Consider the following 21,135-nt stretch of genomic DNA (forward strand, 5'->3'; position numbering starts at 1 on the left):
TGTTAGGTTTGGGAAATAATTTTTTTTCATATGTTAATAACTCTGTAGCCTGAAAAATTATATCAGTAGAACTTAAATCTTCTCACCCCTGAAAACTAAATAAGGTAAATGCATGAAGTTATGGAATGTTAACTCAGTTGGGGAGGAGCACATCCTTTCACAATGTATGTACGAGATGGGCAAAAGTAGGTTCACAGTTGTGAGTATGCAGAACAGGTTTTTCTTATATTGTTTATTATTATATTATTTATTTGTATTACAACTGTAAATCTACTTTTTCCCACCCTGTATATCAAATCGCCACATCTGTATACTTTAAATATCTTACAGTTTTGTCGATTATACCTCAGTAAAACTGAAAATAATATCTTAAATGAGGTTACTGGAAGTTCCTTTGTAGTATATACTAATTTGATAATTAAGGACATTGCTGATTTGGAGTGCCAAAATTAAACTAATTAATGTCATGCAACAATATTTTACATAATTTGTTGACAGATTATAAATTGAAGAAAGAAGAGGAGATCAGTAATCTTAAGGCTGCCTATGAAAAGAACATCAATACAGAACGAACCCTTAAAACACAGGTATGTATGCTCAGCCTTTTCTTTGTTTGTATTTTAGTATCATATATCCAAAAGCTAATAGCTGCTTTTTATGCACTGTTTCTTAAAACTGAGGTTATAAGATTTAAACTTTTCATTGGAACAAATAATGTAATAGTCTCTCTTCATTAAATATGGACAATTTATTCAGGAAATAAGATTTCAATTGAGTTAAGAAAATTAGTTTGTCTAGTCGTTTGACTGTGAGAATGTGCTTTAGATTCTTAATTAAATTAAAAGGGACATTTGAGAGAAAAAGAAACAATAAAGATTTTTCGAAAGCTCAACCAGAATAATAAAGAAATAGAAATTAAAATGAATTATCTTTTTGACAGTCAAATGGACAGGTTTAAATGTATAATTAGCATTGGAAGAACATAAGGAAAGTTTATCTATATGCTTTAATAATAAAAAATAGCCCTGGCTGGCGTAGCTCAGTGGATTGAGCGCGGGCTGGGAACTAAAGTGTCCCAGGTTCGATTCCCAGCCAGGGTACATTCCTGGGTTGCAGGCCATAACCCCCAGCAACCGCACATTGATATCTCTCTCTCTCTCTCTCTCTCTCTCTCTCTCTCTCTCGCTCCCCCCCTTCCTTCCCTCACTAAAAATGGATGAATAAAAAATAAATAAATAAATAAAAATTTTAAAAAAAAAAATAAATAAAAATAAAAAATAAAAATAACCCAACCACTTATTAATGTACTATTGATAAGTCATGATGCAGCTATACAGTGGAATGCAAAGGAGCCATTGAAAATGAATGGAGCAGATTTACATGTAATGATATGGGCACATACAAGAATCAACCAATGAATGAATATGTAAATAAGTGGAACAGCAAATAGATGTCGCTGTCTTTCTCTCTCCATCTTCTCTAAAATCAAATATTTTTTTAAATTCTTTTCTTTCACTTTGTTTTTTTTACCCTCACCCAAGGATATTTTTTTCATTGCTTTGAGAGAGAGAGAGAAAGAGAGAGGGAGAGGGAGAGAGAGAGAGGGAGAGAGAGAGGGAAACATTGTTGCAATAGAGAGAAGCATCGATTGGTTGCCTCTCGTATGTCCCTGGACTGGGGATCTTACACACTCGGACTTTGGATCAAACCCAAAACTCAAGGATGTGCCCTGACTAGAATTGAACCCACAACCTTTCGGTTACAGGACAATGCTCTGACCAATACTGGTCAGGTGTTCCCCCACTGATGAGGGGGAAAAATTTTTTTTAAAGAAAGAAACATATGTGGACACACATGTAGGTCCTTCAGGAAGCCCTCCCTACTTCACCAACTCTGTTAGGTACTGCTCTTATCTTATTCTTACATGCCTCATTCTTCTTACTTACTACTCTACTATAATACTTGCTTGTCTGGGTCCTCCACCAGACTAGAATGCTTTGGGAGCATACCTGTACTTACTATCTTTATATCTACTGCCTAGCATAGTACCTACATACAATATAGTAAGTGCTGAATGATTGTTGAATGATAAATGGCTTTGTCAGACTTGTCTGGTTTTTACATTTGAACAGTGGGATAAGTTAGGAATTGCTGTTACTTACGTACCAGTTGTCATGTCTCAACCTTCATTACGCTATCCTAAATTTCAAAGACAAAAAATAAATCCTGCTTCCTGATTCTGAACAAAAAATATATTTTAGTGGAGATTTAAATTGGATAGCTGCATTGTAGTTCTTACTAAAAATATTTTATTTTTTGAACAGGCTGTAAACAAGTTGGCAGAAATAATGAACCGAAAGGATTTTAAAATCGATAGAAAGAAAGCTAATACACAGGATTTGAGGAAGAAAGAAAAGGAAAACCGAAAGCTACAATTGGAACTCAACCAAGAAAGAGAGAAATTCAACCAGATGGTAGTGAAACATCAGAAGGAACTGAATGACATGCAAGCGGTAAGGTTTGTGTGTGTGCACATGTAGGGTTATTCTCTTAAATTGTTATTACTGTGTATACCTATTATCTATTAATCTTATATTATATTTTTCATATAAAATTGGATATTTTGGTTTATACTCTCCAAATTTGATCAGTATTACTCTAATATAAACTATGATATTGACAAACTAGAAAGATGCCATGTTGCCTATTAACTATTTTATCTTAAGTAATTTTTACCCATTAGTATCTGCTCTTTGGTTTCAAACTGAAATTGAGGTATAACTAGTAATTATAGTGACTTGTTGGAATAGAAGTTTTGGTATATTGGAGCTACATTTGGTATATTTGGTATATTTATTTTCTTTAATCAGGATTTGCTTTTCTGAAATCAACATATCCAGTTGACTTGGTTCTTAATAACACAAAATTGAGGACATGGCCTTTGGTCTTAGTCTTAGATCCAAACATTGACTCCATCATTTAAAAACATTACCACACTGAGAAGCTTTCTGAACCCTTTAAACTATTTCATTTGGAACCCCCCCCAAAAGTATTTCCCATTGTTTTAACAAGTGTTTTTTGTTTGTTTGTTTTTTGATGCTAGGTTTTTAAAATATGAAAAACTCTTTTCAAAGGAAAAATGGAGCTTATCCAAGCAGTGTATTCCTGAGGAAGAGAACTTTTTATAGTTGTATTAAAATCTGTAGTGGTAAAACATTCATGAGGTTTTCAGTAAATTTATAGTTTTAGCCACTTTAGATTACTTATTTATATAATTCCACTAAATTTTAATTTCTTGATGTTGGAAATTAGTTCTTGACTCTTTATTTTTTCTTGGTATTGTTAAAAATAGCAATTGGTAGAAGAATGTACACATAGGAATGAGCTTCAGATGCAGTTGGCTAGCAAAGAGAGTGATATCGAGCAACTGCGTGCTAAGCTTTTGGACCTTTCGGATTCTACAAGTGTTGCTAGTTTTCCTAGTGCTGATGAAACTGATGGAAACCTGCCAGGTAAGAATATTTGTATTATTTTAATCAGTTTTGCTTATTTCATGGAAATTAATGTATATTTCTTTCATTTGGTATTCTACCTCTTGTCATTTTGTCCATAGATCCTTAAAAAGGAATTTATGTTTCTGATAGCCAAAGTCTCTTGATGTTTGTATACTTAGTGCATTTTATGGAATGAAGTTAGTCACGAGCAGTCTTAGGCTATTAAAATAGATCTGAGAGGCTTTACCTGAATAGAGATCTGAAGAACTTTCTGAAGCTATTTTGAGCAGCCAAACTCCATGTTGAAAGTTAAAGCTGCTGCAACACCTCTCACTATTTAAAAAAATATATATATATCACAAGTAACAGCTCTTCAATATTTTACATATTTTTTTGTGCTAAAACTAAGAACAGTACTTCATGAGAACTATGGCAGCTTTATATAGAAGTGTACCTAATGTAGTAGTGGTAAACTTCAATCAGACTTTAAATTTTAATTTTAGAGAAATAAATGAAAGGTGTTAGCAGATGCAGACAAGGGGGCAGGGAGTCAAGTAAAGACAAAAGTGAGTGGCTAGGATTTCAGGCTTTTTTTCCTATGTCGTCTTTTCTCCAGTGGAGAATCATTTAAAAAATAAACATAGCTTCATTTTTGGGTTAATTGTAGTGCAAAGTGTAGTACACATCTTTTTAACAAATGAAGTTAAAAAGTATCTATGAGCAATACACACAGTACAGGTTCAAATAACAAATGAAGTAAATAGGTTATATATGTATTATATATATTTTTTTGTATTAAAACATGCATTACAAATTTTAAAGGCATATATATATTTGATGTAAGATGCATTCTTAATTCAGGGTTTTGGAAGTTTTGTTTACATAGTCATAAATTTGAAAATATATTTTAATTAGTATATTTCCTGAATAATGCATGAATAGAGATATTTATGAAGGTTCAGTATTACAAGGATTTTATTATACACTTGATATTAGAAACTTGATGAATTACTTTAAAATTTTTTACATTATCTTCTTGGCCCCAAGGAAGTAGGACTCAAAGTAGAAAGTGGATTCAACTCTTACTTGTATACCATATAATCCCTCCCCTCATTCTTCAGTGACTTTGCTCAAAATTGGGTACCTGGGAAGAATAGGACAGGGAATGAATATTTCTTATGCCAATGGTCAAGGAATATCTTCTGTTTTCTCAATTTTGGCTCTTTAAAATCTCATACCTGGCCCTGGCCAGTGCAACTCAGCTGATTGGAGTATCCTTCTGTGACCAAAGGGTTGTGGATTTGATTCCTCATCAGGGCACATTACCTAGGTTACCAGTTCGGTCCCTGGTCCCAGGATATATGGGAGGCAATCAATTGATGTTTCTCTCTCACATCAGTGTTTCTGGCTCTCCCTTCCTCTCTTTCTTCTTCCCTCTTTAGAAGCAAAGAAAAAATGTCCTCAGGTAAGGATTAAAAAACAATTTTTTAAAATACAATAAAACCTGCCTGCCTGCTGAGAAACTTGTATGTGCATATTCTTATCAGAGGATCACTTAGGATTTGAAAGGAACCTCTAGTTTGAGTTATTTGGACATCTTCCTTAAATTGGACTTATTCATTAGTAAGAGTTGACTTTTAGAAGTGTTTGCCTATATTCTTTTAATTGTTGAACTGATAATTTAGTATAGGTTAAATATCCTGACCAGCTGTTGGGAACTGCCCTGACTGGTATCAGAAGCTGAAACCCCCGCCTAGGCTAAGGCTAAGGGAATGCCCTTGGAACCGTAAGCCAGCAAGGAGACAAGGGCTTGTCTCCCTGGCAGGAATGCTGCTTCTGCTGCTTTATTCATAACTGAACCCCAAAAAGCTTGGTCGGTTAGCCAAAGACGGGTAAGATTCCCCAAGGGGGGAACGACCTAAGGCAGGCACGATCACTTTGGGAGGCCCCCCAAAAGAAGGACTTGGGGGGCTGCAGCAAAAGGGGGTGATGGACCCTCACTCCTCGGCTTTGACATAGCCTGAGTTCTCTTCGTCTGGGAGAAAATCTCCTTATTGCCTTAGTTCCCGTGCTAAGCCTGAAACAATGACAGGGTGGTACAGCTCTGTGCTGAAAAGGGGCGGATTCCCTGGGTGATCAGGCCTAAGAAAGAACATGTAAATTACTGTGAAACCTTCTTTGTTTAGAATGCTCTCAGTTGAATGAGAGGGATCCAAGGAGGAAGTTTGTTCCTCAAAGTTTTACAGCTCTCAAAATAGACCAGCAGAGTTCCTTGTTTTCTATAGTTCCTTACTTCCCCCTAATGAGTACTGTACTTTACCTGAATTATTATGCAGAATGAGCCCAATAAAAGCATGTATGGACGGTAAATCAGGGCCCTCCCCACTAGAGGGGGTGGCCATTTCGTCCCTACTTCCCCACAGAAACTAGTCTTGTCTCTGTGCATGTGTGTGTTTGTTTCTCGCGTGTTTTTCAGCGAGCCATCCACAGCGTTCCATGGTCACTGCTGGCCGGTGACCCACGCGCAACAACCAGCTTTTTCTGTCTTTATTCCACTCACTTCCCTTTAACTTTGTTTATAATGTCTTATTGTGCCTTGGTTTTCTTTGTATTAGTGTTAAACATTTCAGAGATCTATGTAGAAAATCTGAATTGAAAGATGAGTTTGGGGGACCTCTAAAAAGTGGAAGGTGATGAGTTTTATCTTCCATCCTGGTTTGTTCAGGAGGCTAACCTCAAAGGATCATCAGATTATTTGACTGGTGGATTTAGGAATCAATTTAGATTTCAGAATTCCAGTCTAGTAAATCCACTTTGGAGTCAGTCAGGAGAAATTTTTAAATGTTTCTACATGGAGACTGACTCCATGTTGAGTATATTACTTAACATAGCTGTGTATGTTCAGAGATTTTTTTTTAATGTTTTCAAAGTCCAACTGGATGAGGAAAAATATTAAAAATATTAGTGTTCATTCTCCATTGCTATAAAAAGGAAATCAGTTAAAGGACCTTTTTCCATATTACTGTGTTCTTAGTCTTAAAATTTACAAAGATCTTTGCAATGTTATACCGTTGATTTTCATATTGGAGGTAGAAATTATTGGATAATCCTTATCAATGTTATTTTACCTCTCTTTGTGTCATTTTGCTAGTAAACTGAAAATTTGTATTAGATCTATCATTTACTAGATGCCTGAAAATGATCCCTTGCAAATAAAGTTTAGGGTTTGCTAAACTAAACTAAACTAAAGTTTGCTAAACTTCCTAAATATTTAGGAAGAATTATTAAATAATTTTTTACTTTATTCTTAATTTGAGAGAGTTACATACAGTTCAGGTATCTGAAAGATTTTTCAAAAGTTAATGATTAAATGTACCTATTTAGAAAATTAGTAAATGAATTTAAACTACAGACTAAAAATGAGAGGACTTTAAATGGAATATGTTTACTCAACAATTAAAGGCCTTTTGAGATATGGATCATATTTTTAGTTCAATGAGGTGTTTTTTTTAATTAGTTGGGTAGATGAACTGATAAATGACTGATTATTTCTCTTAGATTTCATCATTTAATATAAAAAGTCTCACTTAATTATCTTATGTACTAGAGCTCAGTTTCTATAATCTTAGTGGACATTTTATCATTAACTAGGTTAAATCTCTCCTCTAAGTTTCCCAACTCTGAAAAGCTAGAAAAAAATTGTTACTTCTTCTCTGGTATATAATTTTAGTTCTTAAAGTTATTTGCATTCTTTTATGTCTTTTTCATCCTTTTGGCTTTGTGGCAGGTTCTGGCCTAGCTCATGGTGTAAATATAAGATCACCCTTAGGGTTAAGGTTTGTCTCTTGCCTAGATGACAAAAAGACTAATGTAATAAATGTCTCTCCTTCCTTGTTTTCTTTCCTTCTTTTGTAACTATTGACCTAAGAATATAAAAGTATATGAAGCATTAGGAGAAATACTTGGTATCAACGTCTGTTAATATTCATTATCTCCTATTGATTAGCTGCATCATTCTCTTTCCATACAGCTTTATCTAAAACTGTATAACTTAAGCCTTTAAGTGGTAGATTTTTTTATGTGTTTCCAAGTATTTGAGTATATGAGAGTTTGTGACTTTGTCCAACTATAACCAATGATTTGAAGGTAATCAGTGCATCTGACTTCTTAAGCATTGATTGATTTCATTTTCTTTTTTATATCACCTCTGAGTATAATTAAAATATGTTGGAATGGTTCTCTAGTTCTGTTTCTTAAGCATTGTATGGTTTATCCAGGTAAACTTTGATAAGTAAACTTAGTTTTGATGTTTAAATTGGTTGTATTAAATATTGATTTACATGTAGTTAGCCTTTCTATCTCTTATTTGGGTAAAGAAGTCAATTGCTGATGTTGCAATAATACACGCCTAATTTTTTTGTAAGTTAAATTTGCTCTACAAATATAGAAAATGTGGGGCCAAGTTGTTTTTGTACTTCTATAGCATGTTATTAACAATAACCTAGATTTAGAAATCATCAGTATTTCTTATTGTGGAGAAGCTGATTTCTGTGTTTCTGATGTAAAAGATGAAATGTACTGCATTATATTTTCAGATTGCCACTTACATCACAAGTAGTCATGATTTTAAAGGTCTTTCTGTATTAAAAAAACTAGTAATTTAACTTGCATCTAAGATAGAGGTAGAGCAAACAGAAGAGAAACTAGTATGTATTTTTTGTTTTTTATTGCTAAGCTTAGTTCAGCTGTTTCTCAGAAAGTAATTCACCAGAAGGAAAAATTAAAATTCTCTTCCATAACATTACTGTTTTTAATAGGCAAAAAAACTACATATCCTCTACATCTTTCATTGAGTTCTAAATTTCTTTGTTTAAATTACAACAAATATAAAATTGGGCTTATATGGTTCGTAAAATGCCTTTGGTATATAAAATTTCTATAGGAACACTGAAATGACAGCCAAAGTCATAACATCATATAATAATTCATTGAAAATACAGTGCTGGCTGGTGTGGCTCAGTGAGTTGAATGCTGGCCTGAGAATAGAAAGGTTGCTGGTTCAATTCCCAGTCAGAGCACATGCCTGGGTTGCCGGCCAGGTCCCCAGTTGGGGCATGTGAGAGGGAACCGATCAATGTATCCCACATTAGTGTTTTTCTCCCTCCCATCCTCTCTTTCTATAAATAAATAAATAAATAAATAAATAAATAAATAAATAAATCTTTTTTAAAAGAAAATATATTAAAGAAAACAGAGGTTAATCTAAATTCAGAACCACATAATATTTTTGTGGTTATCTATTTATGCATCAGAAATGCATAAATATTTTTGACATTCTCATAGAAAAATAACTGGGGGGCGGAGTATTTTGGCATAATACAATCTTGTGTAAATGTCAAGATTTCAATGGATTTCACGTCTTTTACTTTCAGTGAGGATTACCTGGTATTGAATAGATTTAGGAGTAAGAGGTGCCATTTTTGGCACACTGGAGGGAAATTTTCCCAGCAATAATTTCTTTGCTTTTGTAAGAATATTTGTGAATGATCAGCTACCTTCTGCATGTTATTTAATATAAAACTGCCCTTCAGTTGTTAATTTATAACCATTATTTATAGAGGCAACTCTATTTGGCTATTGTTTAAAAAGCATAATTGCAAAATAATCAACAGATGGTTATCAGATATTTCCTCTGTGTGCCAGATGCAATGGGTTATATAAAAAAGTGTTAGGATGTGATCCCTGCACTTCAGAACTTACTAAGGAACTATCTAAGCAGGGGTGTCAAACTCATTTTCACTGGGGGCCACATCAGCCTCGCGGTTGCCTTCAAAGGGCTGAAATCATTTTAGGGCTGTATAAATTTAAGTACTCCTTAACTGTTAAGGAGTTGAAATTACATTCGGCCTTGGAAGGCAACCACGAGGCTGATGTGGCCCCCAGTGAAAATGAGTTTGACACCCCTGACCTAAAGGAAAAAAATAATTATTGAGGTTGATTATTAAAAAACAGCATCTAAGAAAAAAGCTGAGAGAAGAATGGGATCATGTTGAAATGAAGCTTCTCATTATTTCCTTCACTTTAACAAGTACAATTTAGGTAAAAGGGAATAACAAAAGCAAATGACATAAATAAGTACATGGAAGAGCTGGAACACGAACATGATCCCCGATTCAATTATTTGCAAAGCTTGTTAAATAACAGACCAGCTGCCCTGGCTAGTGTGGCTCAGTTGATTGGAGCATCCTCCCATAAACCAAAGGGTCATGGTTTCAATTCCCACTAATGGCACATGCCTGGGTTTGAAGTTCAGTCCCGTTGGGGTGCATAGGAGAGGCAACTGATTGATGTTTCTCTCTCTCTCCCCCTGCCTCTCTCCTCCTCCGCCCCCTTCCCCTCTCTCTAAAAATCAATAAGCATGTCCTTGGATGAGGATTTTTTTTAAAAAAAGGACAGAACAGCATTGTGCTGTAGAAACATAAGCTCAGATATTAGCTGCCTGGGCAAAACCTAGACCTTTGACACTTACTAATAGAGTACCCTTAGGCAAGTCAGTTCGCCTTGCTAAGCCTCAGTCTCTTCATTGTAAATGGAAGATGATAATAGAACCTATTCTGTCCTATATTTCTAGGAATATTATACTCTGTAAGCATGGGATTATACAATTTTTAAATGAGATATTACTTGCAAAAAGAAATGTTCAGTAAGTGTTATCTACGTTAATACTCTTACTGTAAGACTGAGCTGTTTTACAGACTTTATGTGGAGAAAGGCAAAATTATATTCTGATTAGATCATGATATAGCCATAATATAATATCACATTATAGTATTGTATTTAAATTTGGTTACTTTTCCAATCTTTTGTGTTTCATATATAAAATATATATACAAAGACAATTGAATAATCTGATATAAAATAACCATTTCTAATGGAATCATTTTTCTCCTCAGTATTTCTAATAAACAATTATATTTAAACAGTAGTAATAATTACTATGAAATGCTTTGATAGAATTAGTCAAGGAATTCCTGGTATGTACTGACAGGTGAAAATATTAATGGCTGACCAATGAATTCTGTGTTCTTTTGCTGTTTAATTCTGGTACCACAATTAGTTAAAAGGCTTTACACCTCTTTAGTTTAATAAAAATTGTAATTGGACTTAACACTGGAATTAAGTACTCCATCAACTAATTTTGGACAGTTTTATTAACGTCGTTATGGATGTTTTACCAAAAAGTGTATCAGAATATTGTACTGAGAAAACAAATAAAATGCTTGTCTCTTATTCTTTATATCTAGTTGATTCTACCTGCATTCCTAATTTATTTATCTTCTATTCTTATCTTCTGTGAGTAATAGGACACTTCTGTACTTTTGCTTGCTCTTTCTTGTGTAAATCATGGCTCTGATTTGTTCCACTTGCTGCATTTTTTTTTTGCTAAATATTTTTATATGAATGTTAAATGATATTTAATTAAAGTCTTCTTTATCATTTCTCATTTAAGCTGTAGTCCATTCCAGTCTTGCCTGGCTCTTAAGGGTACTGTTGTTACTTCATACTTTCATAACTGAGTACTAAACGTTAATTTTATGGGAAAAGTGGCTTGTAAATTTTTCTGCAATCTTTGTATGGCCATTAAAGTTAATTTGTGTGATTGAAGCATGGAAGAGCAAATTATAGCACTTGTTCATTTAGCTGTGTTAAAATGCCTGTTGCTGCATGCGGTCAGACAACTTACAATAGCTTTTCCTTTGGTTACCGTTTAAAACTGAATACTATATATTCTCTTTCTCCTAGAGTCAAGAATTGAAGGTTGGCTTTCAATACCAAATAGAGGAAATATCAAACGATATGGCTGGAAGAAACAGGTACCGTATGCATCAATGTTTTGTAATTGATATTTTACTAACATATTTACTTCTAGAGCTTAAAACTTGTATTAATTGCCCTATTATTAGCGTTGATTTTAGATTTATACAATATAATTTAGACATAAGTGGCAGATAGTATGTCTATTACTTTAAATTGAGTTAATGTGGTTCTTAATACTTTCCCCTTTTCTCTCATTTCAGTATGTTGTGGTAAGCAGCAAAAAAATTTTGTTTTATAACGATGAACAAGATAAGGAGCAATCCAACCCATCTATGGTATTGGATATAGAGTAAGTTGCCTTTGATTGAATTTTAAGTCAATTGAGTGTTAACTTACAATGATCAGTTATTTTTAGACTTACAATTCATTTTATTTTAACAGTGTTATCTACTTTTATCTTTTTCTTAAATTTACATAATTTTATATTAAATCTTACTTTACCAAATATGAGAAAGAAAATTTTGCATACCTGATTCGTGTATTCTAAAGACAAATTTTTTATTTTAGGGTTTATTGGTTTTAAGTTTAGAAAGCATCTTAAAAAGTATATGATTATATGGTCATTTTTTTATTGATTTGGGGGTACGAGGGAGAGAGAGGCGGGGAGAGAGAGAGATCAATTTTTTGTGCACCTATGCATTCATTGGTTGATTCTTGTGGTTGCCACTTTCATGCCCCGACTGAGGACCTGGCCTGCAACCCAGGCATGTGCCCTGAATGGGAATTGAACCTGTGACCCTTTGGTTCCCAGGCTGGCACTCAATCTACTGAACCATACCAGCCAGACCTGTATGGTGTTTTTAAAAAGGAAATACAGGCCCTGGCTGGCGTAGTTCAGTGGACTGAGCGCGGGCTGCGAACCAAAGTGTCGCAGGTTCAGTTCCCAGTCAGGGTACATGCATGGGTTGCAGGCCATGACCCCCCAGCAACCGCACATGGATGTTTCTCTCTCTCTCTCCCTCTCTCTCTCTCTCTGTCTCTCTCTCTCTCTCCCTCTCCCTCTCCCTCCCTTCCTCCCCTCTCTATAAATAAATTAAAAATTTTTAAAAAATAAATAAAAAATTAAAAGGAAATATAAGTGTATCTGTTTTTTTAACAATAGATCAGAGACCTGTAATAAGCTTAGGTATTTTTCCCTTGCATTCATTCTAAAGCCATTTCTTAGCACTCCTCCCTGTGCTATCATAGGTTCTATAGATGATATATAAAGATGATTAAAACAGTACCATATTTAAGAAGTTATAGACTCGTTGTAGAAAAGGTAAAACATATACAATAAAAACTAAATTAAAAATGAACTGTAGTGGGTGCTATTCAAAAGAAACATAAACTTAAAATGAAGAATTGCCATTAGAATTAAACACTTGTGGAGCCAGTTACAGTTAGAATGTAAAAAAGAATTGAGCAAATACCTGAACAGTACTGATATTTTATTTATTATTTTTTTTAAAAAAAGCATTACTTGTGAAAATTTAAATGATCACCGAAGTGGAATAATACATAAACAATATGAGAAACATCATATTTCAACTAAGTTAAATACTTTTTAAATCAGTGAGAGGTTATGTTTGTTTTACCTTTTTATTGGCATATGATTTTCATGTATTAAAATACATGCATCTTAAAAGTTCTATTCAATGACTTTTGTCATTGTGAACACCCATGTAGTCACCACCCAAGTCAAGATAAAAAGATATTTCCATCATCCTAGAATGCTCACTTTTGCATCTTCTCAGGAAAAAAAAATCTGAATTCTATCATGGTGATTAATTTTGCCTATTCTACAACTTAATGTAAATGGAATTATACAGTGTGTACTTTTGTGCCTGGCTTCTTTCACTCAGCATAATGTTTTGCTTTATGTAGCAATTGTCTGTTTTTTTCACTGCTGAGTAATATTCCATTGAATGAATGTATCTCAGTTTGTTCATCCATTGTTCTGCTGACAGACATTTGGGTTGCTTACAGTTTGGAATTATTATAAACTGCTATGAACATTCCTTTGGGGGACTTAAGTTTTCATTTCTCATGGGTAAATATTTAGGAGTGGAATTCTGGGTCATAGAGTAAATCTGTGTATAATCTTTACCAAAACAATCTACCAGCTGGTGGATTTTTTGGTAAAGGTTACCAAAAAATCTGGCTGGTGTGGCTCAGCGAGTTGAGTGCTGGCCTGAGAACAAAAGGGTCACCAATTCAATTCCCAGTCAGGGCACATGCCTGGGTTGCAGGCCCAGTCCCCAGTAGGGGATGCACAAGAGGCAACCACACATTGTTGTTTCTCTCCCTCTTTCTCCCTCCCTTCCCCCTCTCTAAAAAGAAATAAAACCTTTTCAGAAAAAAAATCTACCAAATAGTTTCCAAAATTGTTATAATGTTTTATACTCACCAGTAATATGAGTTTCAGTTACTCCGCATCCTCACCAACATTTGGTGTTGTCAGTGTTTGATTTTTTTTTTCCGTTCTAATGGATATGAAACACTATCACAGAGGGATAAAAGGTGACAGGAAGAGACCTGAATTGTACATCTGATTTGGCCAAAAAGTTTGGGTTTTTTTCCATAACATGGCTCTAATAGTGCTTAGTTGTCTTTAACTTCATTTGAAACAATTTTGTTAAACTATATTGTGACAGCTGTCATATCAGCATACATTTAAAAAATAACATCAAAGTTGATGAATTTTTGTGTAGCCATTTTAATGTTGAAGATGAAAAATATGCAATGTTTTTGGCATGTTATGCTTTATTATTTCAAGAAAGGTAAAAACACAACTGAAATGCAAAGGAAGGTTAGTGCAGTGTGTGGAGAAGGTGCTGTTACTAATCAAACATGTCAAAAGTGGTTTGCAAAGTTTTGTGCTGGAGATTTCTCACTGGGCAATGCTCCATGGTCAGGTGAACCAGTTAAAGTTGATAGTGACCAAATTGAGACGTTAATTGAAAACAATCAACATTATACCACACAGGAGGCAACTGACATACTCAAAATACCCATATTAATAAAGTTATTGGTAAAAATGAAAAATGTGTCCTTTACAGAAAAACTAAACAGACTTTTTGGCTACCCCAATATATAATTTTAGTAACCAGTGTCACCCCAGTAAATTCAAGAAAGAAGAAAGAAATGCTATCTCATTGTTTTAATTTTGTATTCTCATGATTGATTATGCCAAGAATCTTTTCATGAACTTAATTGGCTGGTTATGTCTTTTTTTTTTTAGTGTCTCCAAGTCTTATGCCCATCTTTAATTTGGGCTGCTTATCCTTTTAAGATTGATTTATAGAAGTTCTATATGTATGCCAGATACAAATTCAATAACAGAAATATGTAGTACATATATTTCTCAATACACAGCTTATCTGTTCATTTTCTTTACCGTATCTTTTAACAGAGACTATATATCAGAGAATATCTGTTCCAACACCATTTTGTTTTCATATATTGACTTTGAATCCACTAATCTTGCTATTCACTTATTTTTATATATTTTTTTTATTTCACGGGGCTTTTTATATATACAGTCATTTCATCTCCTGTGTGCAGATTCTTAAGACCACTACCACAGTCAATATCACAGGGATCCCTGTTTTACCCACTTACAGCCACAGGAAGTACCTTGTCTTCACCCCCTCCCTAATTCCTGGCAGCTGCTAACATGTTCTCCATTTCCATAATTTTGTCATTGCAAGGATGTTATATAAATGGAATCGAATATGATATAAACTTTTGAATTTTTTTTCACTCAGTGTCATTCCTCTAAGATCCATCCAAGTTGTAGTTTGTTTCTTTCATTGTTGAATAGTATTCTGTAGTATGGAAGTACCACAGTTTAACCATTCATTTGGATTGTTTCCAATTTTTTGGCTATTATAAATAAAGCTCCTGTGGACATTCATATATACATTTTCACATAGATTTAAATTTTTATTTCTCTGGAGTAAAGACAGGAGTGTAACTGCTGGGTCATATGGTTAGCACATGTTTAGTTTTATAAAAAATTGCCATACCCTTTTCCAGAATGGCTCTGCAATTTTACATTTCTGCCACAGTTGTATGAGTGATCTGGTTTCTCTGCATCCTCATCAGCATTTGCTTTATTAGTATTTTTATTTTTAAAGTTTTGATAGGTATATAGTGATACCTACTGTGGTTTTAATTTGCATTTTTCTAATGACTAATTTCTCTTCAAGAAATGTTTGTTTATATTTTACTATAAATGAGTTTTTATGATGGCCTGTACCATATTTATTTTCATTTTAGTAAACTGTTTCATGTTCGACCTGTAACCCAAGGAGATGTGTACAGAGCTGAAACTGAAGAAATTCCTAAAATATTCCAGGTAAAAAATCTAAAATTCTAAGTATATTTTGTGAAGTAAGCATATATATACCAATGCCTTTATACATTTGAAATGCGTATGTACAAATACAGATCTTTTTTATTTTCTTTCTTTTACCATTCCTGAATATAGATACTATATGCAAATGAAGGTGAATGTAGAAAAGATGTAGAGATGGAACCAGTACAACAAGCTGAAAAAACTAATTTTCAAAATCACAAAGGCCATGAGTTCATTCCTACACTCTACCACTTTCCTGCCAACTGTGAGGCCTGTGCCAAACCACTCTGGCATGTTTTTAAGCCACCCCCTGCCCTAGAATGTCGAAGATGCCATGTTAAGTGCCACAGAGATCACTTAGATAAGAAAGAGGACTTAATCTCTCCATGTAAAGGTAAGGCGTGAAAATTTTTACAAGTTAGAGAATTATGTCCCAGTAACTTTTTCAAGTGTAGCATTTTCTATACCAAATTGAAAAGAGGTTATAAGAATATTTTAACACTGGTAGAGCAACATATAACTATCACTTTACAGTTATAGATTTCACTTAGTACATAATGTCTTTAAAGCAAAACCCCCTTTGTGTTAAAAAAAGGGGATCGCTAAGAAATTATTCTAAATTGAAGAAAAGACCTATAAGTGAATTCCACTACAGTTCGCTCTTGAGTTTTTACCTCTGGCTTGTTTTCTTTTTTATCTAGTTTTCACTGTCTGAACCAGCATGCTATATCAGAGACAAAATGTCTAGTTTATGAGATGTAGCTATTGGGAAAGAGTACAGGCTATAGCTATTTTGAGACAAGGAACTTGTGATCTAAAAATATATTTGTTTCACTTCTGCATTTTTTATATTTCTGATTTTACTTTATTTTTTATTAGTTTATAGCTAATGTCTTCTTTTTAAATTTCAGCCTTAATTAAGTTAAGGAGAAAGAGATATTGTCCAAGCTTAATTAAGCATAGTAAATCTTTTCAGATTTTAAGAACTTGTAAAATTATGCATTCAGTAGAGTTGTTTTAAGACTTTATATGACTTTAATTATATTCTTTTTCTCTTAACATAGTAAGTTATGATGTAACATCAGCAAGAGATATGCTGTTGTTAGCATGTTCTCAGGATGAACAAAAAAAGTGGGTAACTCATTTAGTAAAGAAGATACCTAAGAATCCACCATCTGGTTTTGTTCGTGCATCCCCACGAACACTTTCTACAAGATCCACTGCAAATCAGTCTTTCCGGAAGGTAGTCAAAAATACATCTGGGAAAACTAGGTAAGGATTGAAATGTTACTCTTTTGAGGAGCAGGATGACAAGTAGTAGGGGTGGGGGAGACTAAGGGGTGGAGACATTGAGCATAAAGGGAAAAGGACTCATGGGCATGGACAACAGTGTGGTGATTGCTATGGGGAGGGGGGTAAGGGGACTAACGGGTAATAGAAAAAAATAAAATAAGGATTAAATAAAATATTTTTAAAATGTGAAACTAATTGAATAACATCCATTAAAATTCAAATCTAATTGTTATTTTCCCCATAAAGAGCATCATTTGTAGCTAGGTATTTATATATGACTTGAAATGACTTTACAAATTAGTGTACTTGGTTCCTATTAAAAGTTAACAATATGCCCTGGCTGGTGTAGCTCAGTGGATTGAGCACGGGCTGCGAACCAAAGTGTCGCAGGTTCGATTCCCAGTCAGGGCACATGCCTGGGTTGCAGGCCATGGCCCCCAGCAACCACACATTGATGTTTCTCTCTCTTTCTCTCTCTCTCTTTCTCCCTCCCTTCCCTCTCTAAAAATAAATAAAAATAAAATATTTAATAAAAAAAAGTTAACAATATTTATAAATATAATTTTTTTCGTTCCATGTTAAATTTTGTCACTGGTTGGTATATATGACATACATATAGCTCTTTAACATTTGAAAAATCTTGTGGCTTACCCCTTTTTTAATGTAAATAGATTCATATAAAACTTTGCCCATCTTTTTAAGTATGTTGGCATAGTTTTTTTAAAACAAAAATTATTTGGTATTATCAGTGACTATGGTGTTACAAATAAACTTCCTAGTTAAGTATCCTTTTGGGGGAGGGGTTAACTGGTTTTGATGGAATTTTTTCAAAATATCTGTATGCTGTAAAAACAATTATAGGACATAATTAAACCCTTTCTTTTTATTCTAAAAATATTATTTACTGGTTTTAGAGAGAAAGGAAGAGAGGAAAAGGGAGAGAAACATCAATTTGTTGTTCCACTTATTATTTATGCACGGGTTAATTTTGTATGTTCCATGACTAGGGATCTGTCCCATAACCTTGGCATATCTGGACAGTGCTCTAAGCAACTGAGCTACCTGGCCAGGGGCTAAACCCTTTCTTGAATGGAGGTTATGGTAACTCATTAAGTTCTCATTTTGACATGACTAAGTGAGGCTGAAGGGAATTAGACAACTTGCACAATATCACACCGCTAACTAGTGGCATAGTCAGGATTGGATCCCATTTACATCTAATTATAAAGCCTTTGCTTTTTCTCCTGTACCAAATACCAGCTTTCCCTGGAGTGTAGTCCTTATATTAAGAAGAGCATTTGACTATAGAAGCTGAGATCTACTTGCCTCTCTGGTACTATCACCCAGGTCTTCCAAGCAGACTTAATACTATCTTTAATTCATCCCATTTCTTCACTCCCTGTTGTCAATAACCAACTCTAATTCTTAGAAGAGACATACCTATTTTTCTTTCTGTATTCTTCAGCTGCCATACTACTCCAGTGTATTATTGCTTTACCCATGACTTACCTCTGTAGAATCCCATATCAGTCCCTCCTGTGTAGGATAAAAGCTGGATATAATTTTATTTAAAATTGACCAAAAATAAATTTAAAATAAAGTAATTTAAAATTGATTATTATAGCTTTGTAAAATATATATTTTTTTTGAAATACAATAGAAGCAAAAAGGAAGTAGCACAGAGTATATTTTTCTCTTGTTCTTCAAATTTTGTTTGTTAATATATATAAATGTGATGTAATTTACCTTTCTTTCCAACAGAGTGCATTTTTTAAATTACAGTTTTTTCTCTTTTTCCCACCAACAGCTAACTGTATGGCCTAGCACCTTGTGGAATTGTGTGGGATGCTACCTGATAAACCAGGCTTCTTTAACCATGCAGAGCAGACAGGCTGTTCCTTTGACACAATATCACAGGCTTCAGGGTTAAGATTGCTGTTATTCTGTCATTGCTTTGGCACAAAAGCACATCAAGGGTTTTGTTGTTTTTGTTTTTTTTGTTTGTTTGTTTGCAAGTTTGCCTACAGGTAGATTAGATTAATTATTACTATGTAATGCAAGTACAATTGGGGGAAAGCTTAGCTAGATATATATTTTTTTAAAAGGTGCTGCCTTTTGAATTTCTAAGAAAATGCCTGTCAATCATGATAGAACACAGTTTCCTCATATGAGTGAGAGGAAGGGACTTTCACTTTTAAGTGGAATGGCCGTCACTATCAAGATCAGCTCATAGAAGGAGTAAAGAAAATATCTCAAAATGAGACAACTGAAATTTTTTTAAATGACTTCAGTTTTTGTGCTCTTGCAAGACTATATGAAACTATTTTTAAAAAGCAGTGATATCACTTGACTTCAGTGCCTCACTGTGGAATTTAAAAGCCTTACTGTTGTTTGCCCATGGTGGACTTGATGGAGAATAAATATTTTACATTATGCTTTACAAAATACTGTATGTGTTTCAGCAAGTTTATAGATTGGGGAATGGGAGAAGGCAAAAAAATTACATTTAATCTATGCATTTTTGCCAAGCCATATTGAGTTATTTTACTACTAGAGACATTAGAAACTAACTGTACAAAAAAAAAAAGCAAGTTAAAAAACATTTTGTGGGGTACATCATTTCTGTAATTGTATGTTATTTGTGGTTTTAAGTGATAAAGACATTAAGTTAACAAACATATAAGAAATATATGCACTGTTTGAAATGTAAATTATTCTTAGAACACTTCAATGGGCGTTGCATTGAGCTTTTAGTGCCTTAATTTGAGAGAATTATTTTACTGCCATGACTAAATATAGAAGTTTCAAAAAACATATTTTCAAAAAGTATGTGTGTCAGTGGGTTTTCATTGATAATTGGTTTAATTTTAAATATTTAGAGGTTTGTTGGACTTTCATAAATTAAGTACAATCTTTGCATCAGACTACCTGCTAAAATAATGAATGACTTTATAAAACTGCAAAACATGTAAGCAAGTTGCACCAGTATAAAAGAAATTTATGGCAATACATCTGTGATGTTTTCCAGTTAACATAGGAATTACCAGATAAATACTGTTAAACTCTTGTCTAATAACAAGAGTAGATTCATATGGGTAGTATGATTTATTGTTTATTTTTTTAACCAAATACCTCCTCAGTAATTTATAATGGCTTTGCAGTAATGTATCAAATAAGAAGCACTGGAAAACTGATTCGTCTCTAGGATGATATGCATGTTTCAAGTGGTATTGAAAGCCGCACTGATGGATATGTAATAATAAACATATCTGTTATTAATATGCTAATGACTCTGTGCTCATTTAATGAGAAATAAAAGTAATTTATGGATGGATACCTTTAATGATGACTGCTATGGTGTTTTCTCATGGCTGAAATGAATAGAAACCATGCTATAAGTTAGTTTCTGACTGTGTACAAATATTTGTTCAATTCTATGATTACATTAAAGTGAATTTTTAAAAGATAAAAACTGGTTTGGGCTCTGAAAGAAGAATGGCTACCGTCGAAATGACAAGTTGGCTATTGTCTATTGGGAAACAATTTTCCATGAATTTCTGGCATTTCTCACATCTTGTGAGCAGAGAGAGGCTCTGACAAACTTCTCTTCCAGAGTCTTTTCCGAGGAGATTTATATAATGAACAGACTTGGAAGATACTGTGACTTCTCAAGAGGAAGGCAGGTATGTCTACTGTCCAGTATAATAAAGATAATGTTCCCTCCAGAGCAAAAGTTGGGCAGATTTGCTTGAACTCATTACAAAAGATTCAGGTATCCTAAACTTGGGGTTCCTCAGCTGTGATGCAAACCCACTGTATGCTCAAGCGCCCACCTGAGCCACTCTGCATCTCTTCCGTGGGACTTGAGGGGCATGGGGAAGTGACAAGAATATGAAGCTCGTGCTGCTCGTACTGTTAGTGTAAACTTGTTTGGTTCCAATCCAAGAGTCTCATGTCTTTTGCCAGGATCCATGAAATGCTGGCAGTCTAATTCTTGCTTGGAAGTAGAGTGAAATCTCAGACTCTTCACTATTCTTGACAATGTCCTTACCATCTTGGAACCATCACCATTACCTAATGTATTAAGGTCTAATGTATTAATGCATACAGGCCCAGTAAAGTACAGAG

General features: G+C 34.0%; 1 protein-coding gene across 2 annotated transcripts in view; it reads left to right on the forward strand.

Moving 5' to 3' along the window:
- ROCK1 (Rho associated coiled-coil containing protein kinase 1) overlaps positions 1 to 20,350 on the forward strand; it is a 158,547-nt gene extending 138,197 nt beyond the window's left edge. For both annotated transcript variants that reach the window (XM_028524517.2, XM_036009232.1), the window contains exons 25-33: positions 499 to 587; positions 2,325 to 2,513; positions 3,353 to 3,512; positions 11,298 to 11,368; positions 11,573 to 11,661; positions 15,636 to 15,714; positions 15,847 to 16,108; positions 16,779 to 16,986; positions 18,815 to 20,350. In XM_028524517.2, the coding sequence (XP_028380318.1) occupies positions 499 to 587; positions 2,325 to 2,513; positions 3,353 to 3,512; positions 11,298 to 11,368; positions 11,573 to 11,661; positions 15,636 to 15,714; positions 15,847 to 16,108; positions 16,779 to 16,986; positions 18,815 to 18,818 (1,151 nt within the window). In that variant the 3' untranslated portion in view covers positions 18,819 to 20,350. The remainder of the gene's footprint in view (positions 1 to 498; positions 588 to 2,324; positions 2,514 to 3,352; positions 3,513 to 11,297; positions 11,369 to 11,572; positions 11,662 to 15,635; positions 15,715 to 15,846; positions 16,109 to 16,778; positions 16,987 to 18,814) is intronic.
- The last annotated feature ends 785 nt before the right edge of the window (positions 20,351 to 21,135 follow it).

The sequence above is a fragment of the Phyllostomus discolor genome, chromosome 9 (assembly GCF_004126475.2).
Source record: "Phyllostomus discolor isolate MPI-MPIP mPhyDis1 chromosome 9, mPhyDis1.pri.v3, whole genome shotgun sequence".
Lineage (NCBI taxonomy): Eukaryota > Metazoa > Chordata > Mammalia > Chiroptera > Phyllostomidae > Phyllostomus > Phyllostomus discolor.